Genomic DNA, 15,369 nt, shown 5'->3' with positions numbered 1-15,369 from the left:
TGAAAGGCATCCCGCACGGCGGCCCAGCCCTTACCTGTCCTGGCTGGAGTCCATCACCCGACTCACGGTGTGGGATTCTGTGATGTGGGCTTGTACCCTCTGCTGGCCTGAAACAAGAGACACTTCATTCCCTGAGCCCTGCCCTGCACCTGTCGAGTCCTCCTGCCTCTCATGACCTGGCAGCTTCTCTTCTGACCTCTGACCTTCCTCCTGGTCAAGCAAATCGATAAGGCCATTTGTGGCATCTGAATCCACTGTGTCGTCCTCCACGAGGTCCAGAGGGCCCAGCATGGGGCCCTGGGGTCCCTCGGAGAGCGCCCCCTCCAGCTTCCACTCGTGGCCGGTGGCGTCCGAGTCCTCGGCCTTGCTGCACTCCAGAGAGGAGTCCTCAGCAGTGACCAACGAGGGCGTGACGCCCGCGGACCACACCTGCATGTCAGACATCTCCAGCATGGCGTCATGCTCCGTGCCCGCCAAGGGGATGGCGTCTAGGACGGCCACCTCGTTCCAGTACTGGTCTGCGCGCAGCGGAGAGGGGAGCGCGTAGTGCAGGGAGGCGGGGGACAGCAGCTCGTCCTGCAGCGAGGAGTAACCTGGATGGGCAGACAGAGGGCGACATGCTCCAGCTGTGACCTTCCATCACACGCGCTCACGTGCCGGTCACGCGCGCTCAGGCACGGCCACTGACGCGCATGCGCATTCCGGCGGTGCGGACCTTCCCAAGCCTTGTGGCTTCTGCCCAGGCACCCGGGCAAGAGAACAAGGCTCTGGGGGCTGCGGAAGAGGGAGCAGCCAGGGGTGAGGGCGGGGAGGGGGCTCCTCTGCTGGACGCAAAGAGAAGAGGTTGGAATGCTTTCTCTTCCGGTCCAGAGCGGGGATCAAGACGTCTTGATCCAGAGGCTGGAGCTCGAGCCGTCCGCAATCACGTGAAAGCCCCACTGCTTAGCGGCCGCGCGGAAGGCAGGGCTGCTCTCTCTTTGCACCAGTGTCCCTTGGGCACAGCCCTTGGGGGCTCTGTTAGGAAAGCACCTCCAAGGGCGGGGGCAGCCCCAGAGCCAGGGTCGGTGACCGAGCCCTGGGGGGGGGGGCTGGCGAGCACACTGAGCATCCACAGACCTCGGTGCGGTGGTCAAACGGGAAACCGCTAGGTGTGGGATGAAGTCACTTATCCGCAAGCGGTGTATGGGTTCCAGGAACCGTGAATGAGCCAAAGTGGCACAAGGGAGGGTCCTCAGGGCTCACAGGAGGAGGCCAGGTCAGAGGGCGCACGAGGTCCCAGGCACAATGCTGTTTCCTCAGAACTCTGCCTGCCGGTCCCACCAGGTCAGCTGTGACCCGGGGGAAGGGAGCCAGCGGGCCCAGGCCCCTACCGCGCAGCCCTGTGGTCAGCAAAGCCTGTTCCCAAGCCTGTTCCCTGGGGACGGGCTCGGACACGAGTCCCTGACAGTCTCCTGGTTGGGTCTGGTGTGCGGACCAGGATGCTGAGGGAGAAAGCAGGTTTAAGTGTGGGATCAGTGTGCGTGTTCTGGACGGGGGTCCCTTGGGTGGGGCCTCTGCTCTCCTCCAGCTTCGGGGGGACGGTCCCTGCAGCAGCGGAAGAGGGCCTCTGCCTCCCCTTTGGAGCAGGTGCCAGTCTGAGGGGGGCCTAGAAGGCAGGATTCTCCAATGGGCCCAGCCTGTCTGGGGACCCGGAAGCAGGTGTGTGCCCACAACCCCTGAAGATCCAGCAGAGCTGAAGGGAACCCTGGGCATGGGTGGGGCTGCCCCTGCAGGGTCTCCAGGGACCTTCCTGCCACGTCCCGAGAGGCCCCAAACCCAGTGTCCGCAACCTTCATCCTGCCATTCAGCCCTCACTGCTCCCCACCCCTGCATCTGGCTTAACCTCTCTCCTGGCCAGAGGGGCCCTCGTCACTCCCAGCTGGGCCTCAGCTCCTGTCCTCCAGCTTCTCTGCTTCTGATAGAACTCAGCTGTCCTCCTTCACTCACTTCTTCAACCAGAAAATATGAACTGAGGTCTGCTTCCATGCCAGGTACCATACATGCTACAGGGTTGGGGATTATAAACACACAGACACACACGCACACACAGACACACACACACACGACAGGTCCTCTTTGTCCTCTTTCTTTCACGACGTGTTCCCAACGACTCCAGCCCACCTTGGACTCCCCCATCCTTGAGCCTGTCCTGGTTCGCATGACTGTCAACTCCAAGGACAGGGAACCTGTCTATGCTGTCCCAGTGCAGAGCTTTCAGATGTGAGGGGGACACGGGAGCCAGAACCGATGACCTAGCCCATATGCAGTGAAACCGAAATTGCCAACGATTACAGGTGTTCAAGGTGCCGGCAGCCAGGCCACGTGCTTGACATTCATTCTCCCTTGTAATCTTTCCGGAGGGTTTTTCTCCTGACTGATCTCTACAAGTCTACGTGGTTCCAGATTCCAAAATTAGGAGAACGAGAAACAGACCATGGCGGGGGGGTTGGCTGGGGGTAGGGCTGTGCAGTGACAGGGACCAAGGGACCCCTCCAGCTCTGGCCAGACTAGGAGGGACAAAGAGAGGAGGGTGGTGGGGGAAATGGGTGGGTCAGATCTTCCCACGACAGTAACACCAAGTCACTGCACGTGAAACTATGACCTAACTGGGAAACCAGGGCAATGGCCTTCCAACCCTCTACAGAAATCTCTCCAGATATCTGCGAACAGAACATTTAAGAATCACATAATTTTTTTTCTTCTTGAAAGCATTATTCTATTATTACCATTACTAATTGAGCTCTCTTTCATATGAAATATATCCAACATGTTATTTTTAATGGTCACAACAACATTATTCCTACTTTATAGATGAGGAAACTAGAGATTTAGCAGCTTGCTTAAGGAACACAGTGAGAGTGGTCCTTTCACTAGATTTTGCCATTAATATATTTTAAAGATAGCTTCATGGAGGTATAGTTGGCATACATTAAAGCCACAAATTTAAAGTAGATAATCTGATCATTTCTGATACAGGGAAACACCCAGGAAACCATCACCACAGTGAAGAGAAGGGCCATTCATCATCCCTGAAAGGTTTCCTCAGGATTCTTTGTAATCCTTCACTCTGCCACCCCACTCCCAGGTAACCACTAAGCTGCTTTCTGTCACTATACAGTTGTTGCATTTGCCAGAATTTTATATAAATGGAACTATACAGTGTGGAATCCTTTTTGTCTGTTTTTTTTTCACTCAGCCTAATTTCATCCATGTTGTTGCATGTATTGATAATTCATCCATTGTTATTGCTGAATGTCTAGATCACACTGTAGGTATATGTTTAACTTTTTAAGAAACAACCAAAGTTTTTCCCAAAGTGATTGTCCCATTTACATCCCCACGAGCAGCGCATGGGCTCCCAGTTCCTCCACATCCTCCTCAACACTTGGTATGTTGGGGGTTTTTTTTTGTTTTTTATTCTAGCTCTTCTTATAGATGCGTAGCATATCTACTTATAGTTTTAATTTGTATTTCTCTGATGATTAATGATGCTGAGCATCTTTTTGTGTGCTTATTTGCTATTTGTCTATCTTCTGGGTTAAGTTCAAATCTTTTGCTCACTCTAAAACTTGGGTTGTTTTCTTATTATTGAGTTTTGAGAGTTCTTTATGTATTGTGGATACAAGTCCTATATCAGATGATTATTTGCCAATACTTTCTCCCAATCAGTAGCTTGGGGTTTTTTTTTCTTCATTTTTTTTAAACAGTGCATTTTAAAGTGCAGAAGTTTTAAACTTTGATGAAGTCCAACTTATCCATTTGTTCCTTTATGGATTGTACTTTTGGTGTTGCACCTAAGAAATATTTGCCTTATCCAAGATCTCTAAGGTTTTCTCTTATGTTTAACCAAGAATTTTTATAGTCACAGGTTTTACATTTAATCTATGATCCATTTTGAGGTAATTTTTGTATGTGATGTAAGGTGTGAATCCCAGTTCATTTCTGCATATGAATATTCAAGTGTTCCAGCACACATATTGTAAAGATTATTCACTGAATTGCCTTTGCACCTTTGCTGAAGATCAGTTGTTCCTATATGTGTGGTTTTATTATTTCTGGATTCTATTGTGTTCCACTGACTTATCTGTCTTTATGGCAATACCACTCCATATTGATCACTGTAGCTTTGTAATAAATTTTGAAGTCAGTGTAAGTCCTCCAACTTTGTTCTTTTTCAAAGCTGTTTTGGATGTTCTAGGTCTTTTCCATATGAATTTTAGAACCACTTTGTCACTTTCCACAGAAAAGCCTACTGGGATTTTGACTGGGGTTGCATCAGATATATAGATTGTTTCAGGGAGAACTGACAAAGTATCGAGTCTTCTGACCCATGAACACGGGTGTATCTCTACATTTATTTAGGTCTTTTTAAATTCCTCTGGGCAACATTTTGTAGTTTTCAATGTGTGTCTTTCACATATTTTATCAGATTCAGCTCCAAGTGTTTCAATTTTTTTCAGTGCTATCGTAAAGGGTATTCTTTTTTCAATTTCAATTTCCACTTGTTCATTCCTAGTATATAGAATTCAATTGATTTCTTAATATACTGAAACTGTATCCTGCAACCTTACCAAACTCATTTGTTAGATTCCATTGGATTTTTATATATATCATGTTGTCTGTGAACAAAGACAGTTTACTTCTTCCTCTCCAATCTGGCTGCCTTTTATTTCTCTTACTTGCCTTATTGTACGGGCAGCACCTTTAGGACAAGCTGGAACAGAAGCCGGGGGAGCAGACATCATTGGCTTGTTACTGCACTTAGAGGGAAAGCACTCAGTCTTTCAACATTAAGTGTAATGCTAGCTTCAGGTTTTTTGTAGGTGCCTTTTAGGGCTCTGCTATCAGACTCTCCAATTTCGGGGACAGCGATTTGACCTAAGTCCTCACTTCTTTTACAGACCCTAGAAGAGTTACTGATTTTTCAAACCGTGTAGCTTTTTATTTGTTGTTAGCATGGAGTGGTGACATCCAAGCTCCTTACATGCAGAACCAGATACTGATTTATTTTAGAATATTCAACCATTTTGCATTCCTTGGATAAACCTCACTTGGTCATGATGCACTATCCTTTTATATAGTGTTGGATTTGATTTGCTAAAATTTAGTTTAGATTTTTTTGCATGAGTATTCATGAAGGATGTTGGTCTGTAGTTTTCCTGTAATGGCTTTTTTTTTGACCAAAAATGTAACGCTGGCCTCATAGAATGAGTTGGGAAGTATTATGTCCTTTACAGTTTTCTTAATGAGTTATTTCTTCCTTAAATGTCTGGTAGCATTCACCACTTAAGTCCTCTGGGCTTGGAGTTTTCTTGGTGGGAATATTGGTTTTTTAAAAAATTTATTTTATTGAAGTATAGTTGATTTACAATGTTGTGTTAATTTCTACTGTACAGCAAAGCGATTCAGTTATACATAAACATGCATTCTTTTTCATAGTTTTTTTCTATCATGGTTTATCACAGGATATTGAATATAGTTCCCTGTGCTATACACTAGGACCTTGTTGTTTATCCATTCTGTACGTAATAGTTTGCATCTACTAATCCCAGCCTCCCATCCACCCTTCCCCCATCCTCCCTCCCCCTTGGCAACCACAAGTCTGTTCTCTATGTCTGTGAATCTGTTTCTGTTTCATAGATATGTTCATTTGTGTCATATTTTAGATTCCGCATATAAGTCATATCATATGGTATTTGTCTTTCTCTTTCTTTTTTAAAATAAATAAATAAATAAATTTATTTATTTATTGGCTGCATTGGGTCTTCATTGCTGTGCGCGGGCTTTCTCTAGTTGTGGTGAGTGGGGGCTACTCTCCATCGCCGTGCGTGGGCTTCTCATTGCAGTGGCTTCTCTTGTTGCAGAGCATGGGCTCTAGGCACGTGGGTTTCAGCAGTTGTGGCGCGGGCTCAGTAGTTGTGGCTCGCGGGCTCTAGAGCACAGGCTCAGTAGTTGTGGTGCATGGGCTTCGTTGCTCCACAGCATGTGGAATCTTCCCGGACCTGGGCTTGAACCCGTGTCCCCTGCATTGGCAGGTGGATTCTTAAGCAATGTGCCACCAAGGAAGCCCCCTGTCTTTCTCTTTCTGACTTACTTCACTTAGTATGATAATCTCTAGGTCCATCCATGTTGCTGCAATGGCATTATTTCATTTTTTTATGGCTGACTAATATTCCATTGTATATATGTACCACATCTTCCTTATCCATTCATCTGTTGATGCACACTTAGGTTGCTTCCATGTCTTGGCTATTGTGAATAGTGCTGCAATGAACATTGGGGTGCATGTATCTTTTGGAATTACAGTTTTCTTCAGTCTTTAGTGATGTTGCCTCTCTCAGTCTGGCTGGATGCTTAACGATTTATTGATCATTTCAAAGAACCAGCTTTTGGTTTTATTGATTTTCCCTAGTGTTTTCTGTTTTCAACTTCATTGATTTCCACTCTGATCTTTATTATCTCCCTTCTGCTTACTTTGGGTTTAATTTGCTCTTCTTTTTCCAATATCTTAAGACATTATAAAGCTGAGGTCACTGACTTGAGAACTTTTCTCTTTTTTAATGTGGACATTTAGTGCTATAAATTTCTCCCTAATACTGCTTTACTGGCATACCATACATTTTGATATCTTGATTCAAAATACTTTCTAATTTCCCTTTTGCTCTCTTCTTTGACCCATGGGTTATCTGGAAGTGTATGATGTAGTTTCCATATGTTTGAGATTTCCCATGTAGCTTTCAGTTACTGACTTGTAATTTAATTTCACTGTGGTCAGAGAACATACTCTGAATGACTTGCATTCTTTTATATTTATTGAGACGTACTGTAGAGTCTATAACATGGTCTATATTGGTTTGTTCTAGGAGCAGTGGAAACGAATGTGTGTTCTGTTGTTACTGGGTGGAATGTTCTACCCATTCCAATGCCTGATGTCAGTTGGGTCGTGTTGTCAAGTCTTCTATAGGGCTACTCAGTTTTCTACGTGCTCTATCAACTATCAAGATGGGGTACTGAAATCTCCCACTGTGACTGTGGTTTTGTCTGTTTCTCATTGTGCTTTTCTGTTTTTGCTTCATGTATTTATAGCTATATTACTGGTGCCTAAACAGTTAAGGATTGTGATGCCCTCTTGATGAACTACTTATTATTATGAATTTTTTTCTTTATCCCTGGTAATATTATTTGTTCTGAAATCTACTTGTCTGATATTAATATAGCCACTTCAGTTTTCTTTTGATTAGTGTTAACACGGTTTATATTTACTCATCTTTTTACTTTTAAGGAATTTACGTTTTTATATTCGAAAGGCATTACTTATAGGCAGTATATATTTGAAATTGACCTTTATATCCAGTCTGACTATCTCTGCCTTTTTGTCTTTAATTAATTAATTAGTTAATTTTGGCTGCATTTGGGTCTTCACTGCTGTGCTCAGGCTTTCTCTAGTTGCGGTATGCGGGGGCTACTCTTCGTTGCTTTGCACGGGCTTCTCATCGCGGTGGCTTCTCTTGCTGCGGAGCGTGGGCTCTAGGTGCACGGGCTTCAGTAGTTGTGGCACGTGGGCTCAGTAGTTGTGGTTCACAGGCTTAGTTACTCCGTGGCATGTGGGATCTTCCCGGACCACAGATTGAACCCGTGTCCCCTGCAATGGCAGGAGGATTCTTAACCACTGTGTCACCAGGGAAGTCCCTATCTCTGCCTTTTAATGTGGGTTACTTAGGTCATTTACATTTAATGAGATCATTAATATGATTAGGTTTAAACCTGTCATTTGCTAATTTCTACTTTCATCCCATCTGTTTTCTTTTTCCTCTTTTGGATTAATTGAAATTTTCCATTTTATCTATTTTGATTGCTTATTAGCTATAATTCTTTGATTATTTTAGTAGTTGCTTTAGGGCTTTTAGTATACATCCTTAAACTATCACAGTCTACTTTTAAGTGATGTTATATAACGCTTGGCATATAGTATAAGAACCTTACAATAATATACTTCCATATTTCTCTCTCAAATTTTTTGACTTTTGTACCATTGTTGTAATATATTTTACTTTTATACATGCTATAAACCCAACATTATATTGTTATTTTTGTTTAAAAGTTATCTTTTAAAGAGATTTAAATAACAAGAAAATTATGTATTTATTCTTATAGTTAACATTTTTGGCAGTTCATTCCTTCACGTAGATCTGTATTTCTGTATGGTATTGTTTTTCTTTGGCCTGAAGGATTTTAGTTTTAAACTTTTCTTGTAGCAGGCACCTCCTGGTGATGAATTTTCAGGTTCTGTGTGTATGGAAAAGTCTTTATTTGCCTTCGTTTTTGGAAGTTATTTTTGCTGGGTATAGAAGTCTAGGTTACTTTAGAGATGTGTTTCTTTCAAGATGTGTTCTACTTTAAAGGTATTGTTCCACTGTCTTACTTCCATTGTTCCTATGAGAAATCTTATGTAATCCTTATCTTTATCCCCTTGTATATAACAGGTCTTGCTTTTTGCCTCTGGCTACTTTTAAACCTTTCTCTGTCACCGGTTCTGACCAATTTGTTTAAAATGTGCCTTGGCATAGTAGCTTCCATGTTTCATGCAGTTAACTGAACTTCTTGGATCTGTGTATTTACAGTTTTTGTCAAATTGTAAAATTCTGGGCCATTAATTCTTCAAGTACATTTTCAGCCCCTTCTCTGCTGGAAACTCTAATTTCACAAATATTAGGTCACTTGATTTCTCCACAGCTCACTGATACTTTTTTTTTTCTTCCTGTGTTTCATTTTGGAGTTTCTGTTGCTATGTTGCCAAGTTCCCTTCTTCTGTAATGTCTAATCCCATTCAGTGTACTTCATTCATCCTATACCTTATAGCTTCATCTCTAGGTGATTGGTTTGGGCCTTTAAAAAATATCTTCCAGGGCTTCCCTGGTGGCACAGTGGTTAAGAATCCGCCTGCCAATGCAGGGGACATGGGTTTGAGCCCTGGTCTGGGAGGATCCCACATGCCACGGAGCAACTAAGCCCATGTGCCACAACTACATAGCTTGCGCTCTAGAGCCTGTGAGCCACAACTACTGAGCCCACGTGTCACAACTACTGAAGCCCGCGAGCCTAGACCCCGTACTCCACAACAAGAGAAGCCACCACAATGAGAAGCCTGCGCACCGCAACAAACAGTAGCCCCCGCTCGCTGCAACTAGAGAGAGCCCACGCACAGCAACAAAGACCCAACACAGTCAAAAAAAAAAAAAAAAAACAACTTCCAAGTCTCTACTACACTTTTTAAACATCTGAAATAGTTATTAACTGTTTTACCATTCTTGTCTGCTAATTCTAATATCTGCATCCGTTTCAGTTGATTGATTTTTCTCCTTATTATGGGTTGTGTTTCCCTGCCTCTTTGTATGTATGTCTGGTTATCTTTAATTGGATGTGGTGACTTTTATCTAGTTGGGTGCCGGGTATTTCTGTATCCCTGTAACAATTCTTGAACTTTGTTCCGTTATGTAGTCGAGTTCCTTGGAAACAGTTTGATCCTTCTGAGTTTTGCTTTCAAGGTTTATTAGGGAGGAGCATTGATCAACCGAGGGCTAATCGCTCTCCATTTCTGAGACAGGACCATTCTGTGTCCCCTGTGCAGTGTCTGGGAACGATCAGTCTGACTCTCGGGAGTAGATGATTAATATTCAACCAACACTTGCGGGGGACCTTCTGGAGGTCTGCAGAGCTCTCTCTGTGCAGCTGTCTCTCTAGGGACCTCTAGCTGCCCTGGTCTCCTGGGACTCCCAGCGACTTCTCCTTAACCAGGGAGTCTTCTTGGATTTCTCCTCCTTCTGCCATGACTTAGAAACTCTTTCGAGGCAGTGATCTAGGCAACTGTAGGGTTCACCTCATTTATTTTCCATGTCTCATAGGTCACTGTCCTTTGCTGCCTGATGTCCAATGTCTCGAAAACCGTTGTTTCATATAATTTGTCCATTTTTTGCTTGTTTCAAGCAGGAGCGTATATTCAGTCCCTGTTGCCTCATCTTGGCCAGAAGTGGAATGCGTCTCAGACAGCCCCTCAGATACGGCCGGATAAACATGTTCACCCCTGGGAATCTCAGTAAGACTTCATAAAGGCTGGGAGAGGGTAACTCTGCTGGTCACAGAACACCCGAGGCTCATTCTTGGTGACTTTTCCACGTTGAAACTTCCTGGGGTTCATGTGAATGGAATTTCACCCAAGCAAAAATGTGTCCATGAAGAGAACTTGTGCAACCCTCCCCCAGGACTTCTTTCTGCCTTGTGTTTTGTCCTGGAGGCCCTCCCCTGGTCGCAGTGTTTAAGGGCTATGCCCCCTGCTCCCTCTCAGTCTCCAGAAGACCCCGCTGACCCCACTCTCACCCCCGCAAGCGTGGATCTGGGGCTGTAGGTGTCCATACTCAGTGGAGCGGGGATTACTGCTGACAGGAGCCATGCTCAGCGAGGACCATCTCACACGGTCTGGGGAAGGTTTGCTGAGTCCCCTGGGTTGAGCTCCAGAAGTGCCTGTCTCTCTGGCAGTCTCACGTGGCCCTGCCTATACCTGGGTCACCAGCCCATCCCTCAGTCTAGAGCTGTCCCCTCTGGGGTTGCCTTCTGGGGACACCAGGTAACAGGCAACCACACACACAGCTTTGGAGCAGACCCGTCCAGCAGTGGCCCCCCAGCCTCCCCTCATCTGGGCTGTCACACTGGGTCTCCGTTAACCTAGGCCTAACGCTGCCCCCACTAGTTTGATGTCAGCAGCAAACCAGACAAGGGTGGACAGACAACCCTAACTCAGGCAGGAGCCGCACTTCACTAGCTGTGTTCACTGAGTCCGTAGAAATGAGACATATTGTGTTTCCAAGTAGACATTGTGTCCAACTCATCAAACCCAGTGGAGTTGACCAAACAGGATGTGAGATGTCCATTTTTTCCTTTTACATGAGAAATCTGTTTTATTTTTAGGAACATGCTTTTTTTTTGCTCCACGGGCAATTTTTTTTTCATGTTTGTTCCAAGGGCCTGGGGTAGTTCCTTCCTGTGCAAGAGAAGCAAACTGGCTTTTTGACTTAAAGCCCCTTCTGCTCTGGCCAGTCCAGGCAAACACAGCAAGAAGAGCCAGGAAGGACAAGAGACCTCAGGTTCCTATCTTCCTGACACCACAGAGCAACGAATCACTGCCCCGAGTGCCCACAGGGAGGCTGAGATGAGCAGAGAACGAGGTAAAGCACAGAGGAGGCAAGGTACCGCCGTGGCCATCGGCGCAGAGGCCTGGGCCGGCCCAGGACAGAAAGCCAGAGGAAGCGCAGGAGGCTGCTGTCCCCCCGTCCTTCCACCTCTGATCCCTCCTGCTCCTCTCCGGGCCAGAAGGGCACCCACATGTGGGATGGTCTTCCTGGGACTGCAAAGAAGGCAGGAAAAATACACAGAAGCCAGCTCTGGTGCCCAGAAAGGCAGGATGGACCAAGCGGGCGTCTGTTTCTGAGTGTCTGCTCCGGCCTGGGGGAGCGTGCACACAGGGCACACGGCCTGCGTTTGCCGGGACACCTGCTGGACGAGGGGGTTCAGAAGGGCTGACAGGCGACAGAGCAGCCAGGAAGCACAGAAGCATTCAGAGTGTGACGTCTGCAACCAAAGCAGGGGAGGATCCCTTGTCAACTTGTTAGATCTTGTGACCCCTCTGGTCCAAACCTACAGCGGCTCTCCCTCACTCTCCCAGTAAAACCAGTGTCGTCAGGATGGCCTGGAGGAGCCGCCCTCCTGCTGCCCTTGCCCTCTCTTCCTCCCCTCTGGCCCCTCACTGCTCTGTGGATGCTCCGGGCACACCCACAGTGGCCCGGGATGCTTGTCTGGGTGCTCTCTCCTGAGTTTGCACACCCACTCCCTCCTCTCCCTCCAGCCTTTGTTCAGATGCTACCCACTCCCACCCCACTATTTAATCCCCCAAGCCCAGCACTCTGATCCCCCTTGCTTGAGTCTGTTTTTTCCCACCGTCTACTTGCTAGCGCATTATACGATTCACTTACGTATTATATTTTTGTTTGCCTCTCTACACAAAAGGTAAGCTCCTTGAAGGCAGAGTTTGGGACTTTTCTTTCTTTCTTTCTTTCTTTTTGTCCGTTTGAGAACTGACTTATCTGACCTGCTTAGAACAGCCCCTGGCATGTGGCAGGTGTTCAGAAAATATTTGCCAAATGAGCTGACCACTGCACAGCCTTTCCACAGTCACGGAGCACAGGACCCAGGCCCACAGGGGCTCGAACTCTGCTCAGGCGTTAGATGAGAGTCCCCAGGCCCAACTGGAATCCTGAGGCCAGCAGAGACATTCATAAATACCTGGGTCCGTAACTGCCCTTTTAAACAGTTTTTTTTTTATTGTGATAAGAACACTTGACATGGAATCTAGCCTCTTGACAGATTTTTAATTGTTGTAACTGCCTTGTTTATACTCATGTAATTTTATGGGCCTGGTGTCCATAGAATTGGGGCACAAAACCCCCAAAACTTGAGTTGACTTGACTGAAACAGCTCTGGGGATGTTAAGAAACCCAACCAAGTCACCGGTTATCACATAAAAAAGGGAGAAGTGTTCTGTCACTTGATTTCCCCCAGTTTGCAGCACTCAGCCCCCTTCCCTCGGTCCTCGTGAAAGGGAGTTGGTCACTTAGCAGTCCCTGCTGTGTCCAGCTGGTCCCCCAAGAGCGGGGAGAGGGCCAGCCTGGGAGCCCTCAACGCTGGGTCTGAGGGGCAAGCCTCCTCCATGGGAACAGCCCCGAGGGCACACAGGCCCCAGCAGGCAGCAAGGACGCCCCAGCGTCAGGCCGGGGGCCCTTGGTGACATGCATCAGTGGAGGCTGAGGGCCCCTGAACACCTGGCCCAGGTGAGACCGTGGAGACAGGCAGTGGGGGAGAGAGCGGACCTGCAGGACAGGTGAGGTCAGAGGCAGAAGAGAAAGGCCACAGGACGCGGTCAACAGATGAGCCCTGTGCCCAGGGGCCCTGGACGGCATGTTTCAGGAGACACAGGATGGGGGAGAGTCACCTGTGTCAGGGGCGCGGGATCCCCCTGAGCAGGGCCTGTCCCCACCCTCCACTCACAAGCCCCTGCCACGGGGGCCCACACGGCGCGCGCACGTGCGCGTGGCCGGGAAGCCTGGTGACCTAGGTAGGAGGTGGGGGAGGACAGCGACGCAGCTGCGGGATGGGGCACGTGCCGGCCTCATGGGAGCCGGTTCACAGAACCATATTGCTTTTCAAGGCCTGTGAGGAGCCTCAGGTCTCTAATCCCAACTTGCTGATTTTAGAGAAGAGGCTGATGACTCAGCAGTGGAGTCAGGAGGAGACAAGGGATAGAAGCCAGCCTCCGGGCTCCCGCCGCAGGGGAGGCCCTGCTTCTGCGGCCCTGGTCAGCGACAGAGATGGAGGGGCAGTGGGGGTCCCGGCCCTGCTCCTCACTCGGCCGCTTCCCCTGCTAAAAGGAAGGTGTCCTCAAAGGCCGCAGGGGTGGGTGCTGGGGGCAAAGGGCAGGGCCCCCCGGGGCCCGGTCACATGGGGGCTTCTTGGCATGCAGAACCACATCAAAACGAGTCAGGGGTGGAAAGAGATGGGGCGAGAAAAAAGGGAGAGAAAAGCAGAGACCGGGCTGAAGAAAAGATCCCGCTTAGTCTCAGAGAAGGGGCCGCAGTAGGGCTTCAGGACGCCCCCTGGCTGGTCCCCACGGCACCTGCGCCAGAACTTAGCGCCCTTGCGTTTCCCCGCCGACTGGGTCGCCAATGGGTCCGCGCATGCGCAGAGCTGGGTGGGGGGCGTGCGGCACGCGGGGCCGCTGAACGGGGCCTCGGCTCCTCCCGTCCTGCCCGGGCCCCGGGCGCCCCCCACCCACCTCTGTGTTCACCACCGCCCGTCCAGAGAGAGACTGACCTCCGGTCACCGGGAGAGAAGGTTCCAGGGAGGGTCAGGAGGCGGCGGCTCGGCCCCTTCGTCCAGGAGACACTCACCATTCATCTGGGAGGGGGACGCCGAGTAGTCCCGGTCCGCGGGCCGGCGGTCGGGCTTCAGGTTGCGGCCCTGCCTGCCCGAGCCCTCCAGCATGTTCACGATCTCGCCGCGGTCGATGTGCCGCAGGGCCGCGTACAGGTTCTCCACTGCGGGCAGAGGGGAGGAAGGAGGGCGCTGGGGGGACCGCTACCCATCGCAGGGCGCGCGGGACGCCCGGCTCTGAACTCTGGTGGGGTGGGGGGAGACTGCGTGCGAGGAGGGGGATTGCAGGCCCCCGCTTTTGTCAAAGTCAAAGCAAACTACCTCTTCGGAGAAGACGGCAGATCTGGGGACACTGCGGTTCCCGTCTAGCCCACGCAATAAAGCCAAAATCGCGGTAAAGCGAGAACACGAATGTTGTTGTTTTCCCAGTGCATATAAAAGTTATGTTTACACTACACTCTAGTCTGTTAAGTGTGCAGTAGCATTCTGTCTAGAAAGACAAGGCATCCACCTTACCTTTAAAATATTTTATGGCTAAAAAGCGCTGTCCTCTGAGCCTTCAGTGAATAGTCACATAAGGATCACTGATAACACATCAGCGTAACAAATGCAATCATAATGAGAAATTTTGAAATACTGAGAGAATTACCCAAATGTGACAGACACGAAGTGAGCAAATGCTGTTGGAACAGACCTGCTGAATTTGGGGAAAAAAACCACAGTATCTGCGAAGCGCCGTAAAGTGAGGTAGACCTGTGTTTTGTTAGCCTTTAACGGATCTTTTCCAGACCCTAACAGTGGCGAATTTCAAGGCATGGGAAGTGTTTTTTTGTCACCTAAGAGGAATACTACAAGAAGATGAGTGAGGATGATTGGATTCTGTCTTCTGGAAATCCTTGGTCCTTGCCAGTTGATTTGCCACACAAACGTGGCAAACACTCAATTTCCTCTTACTGCTTTGTATTCGGGAATGGGGTGGAGGAACGGCTGAAAAGAGTGAGGCAAATCTTCCCTCCCCCGTTGGAGAAAATCCTGGAAGAAGAACTCCATCACAGGGGGGACTCCTCACTGGGCTCTGTCCCGAGGGGACAATCCTCATCTGTTTGAGAAATTCAACCGGAAGGCACACACCCCACACAGATGCCGTCTTCTAGGGGTCCTGGTGCGCTTGTGAACTCATTCTGACGATGGGAAGAGATCACGGCCAAGATTCTCCGAAATCCCCTCCCGGCAGGCTTGCCCAGAAGACCAGGGATCCTGAGAGGTGCATGTGTGCGTGAGTGTGTGTGTGTGTATGTATGTGTGAGACAGAGTGTGCAGAAGAGATCGGTTCCAAAGGCCACCACCACCCCG

At 48.4% G+C, this 15,369-nt stretch overlaps 1 protein-coding gene across 3 annotated transcripts in view; it reads right to left on the bottom strand.

Annotated features, from left to right (window-relative positions):
- Positions 1 to 15,369, bottom strand: part of ANK1 (ankyrin 1) — a gene marked incomplete at both ends in the record, with an annotated part of 98,259 nt that overhangs the window by 15,676 nt on the left and 67,214 nt on the right. For 2 of the 3 annotated variants that reach the window (XM_081221090.1, XM_081221091.1), the window contains 2 exons: positions 35 to 593; positions 14,034 to 14,180. In XM_081221090.1, the coding sequence (XP_081077216.1) occupies positions 35 to 593; positions 14,034 to 14,180 (706 nt within the window). The remainder of the gene's footprint in view (positions 1 to 34; positions 594 to 14,033; positions 14,181 to 15,369) is intronic. The other variant, XM_081221092.1, reaches the window with a different exon arrangement.

Source organism: Mesoplodon bidens, assembly GCF_964165515.1.
Source record: "Mesoplodon bidens genome assembly, chromosome: 20".
Lineage (NCBI taxonomy): Eukaryota > Metazoa > Chordata > Mammalia > Artiodactyla > Ziphiidae > Mesoplodon > Mesoplodon bidens.
This window is presented reverse-complemented; position numbering and strand designations above follow the sequence as displayed.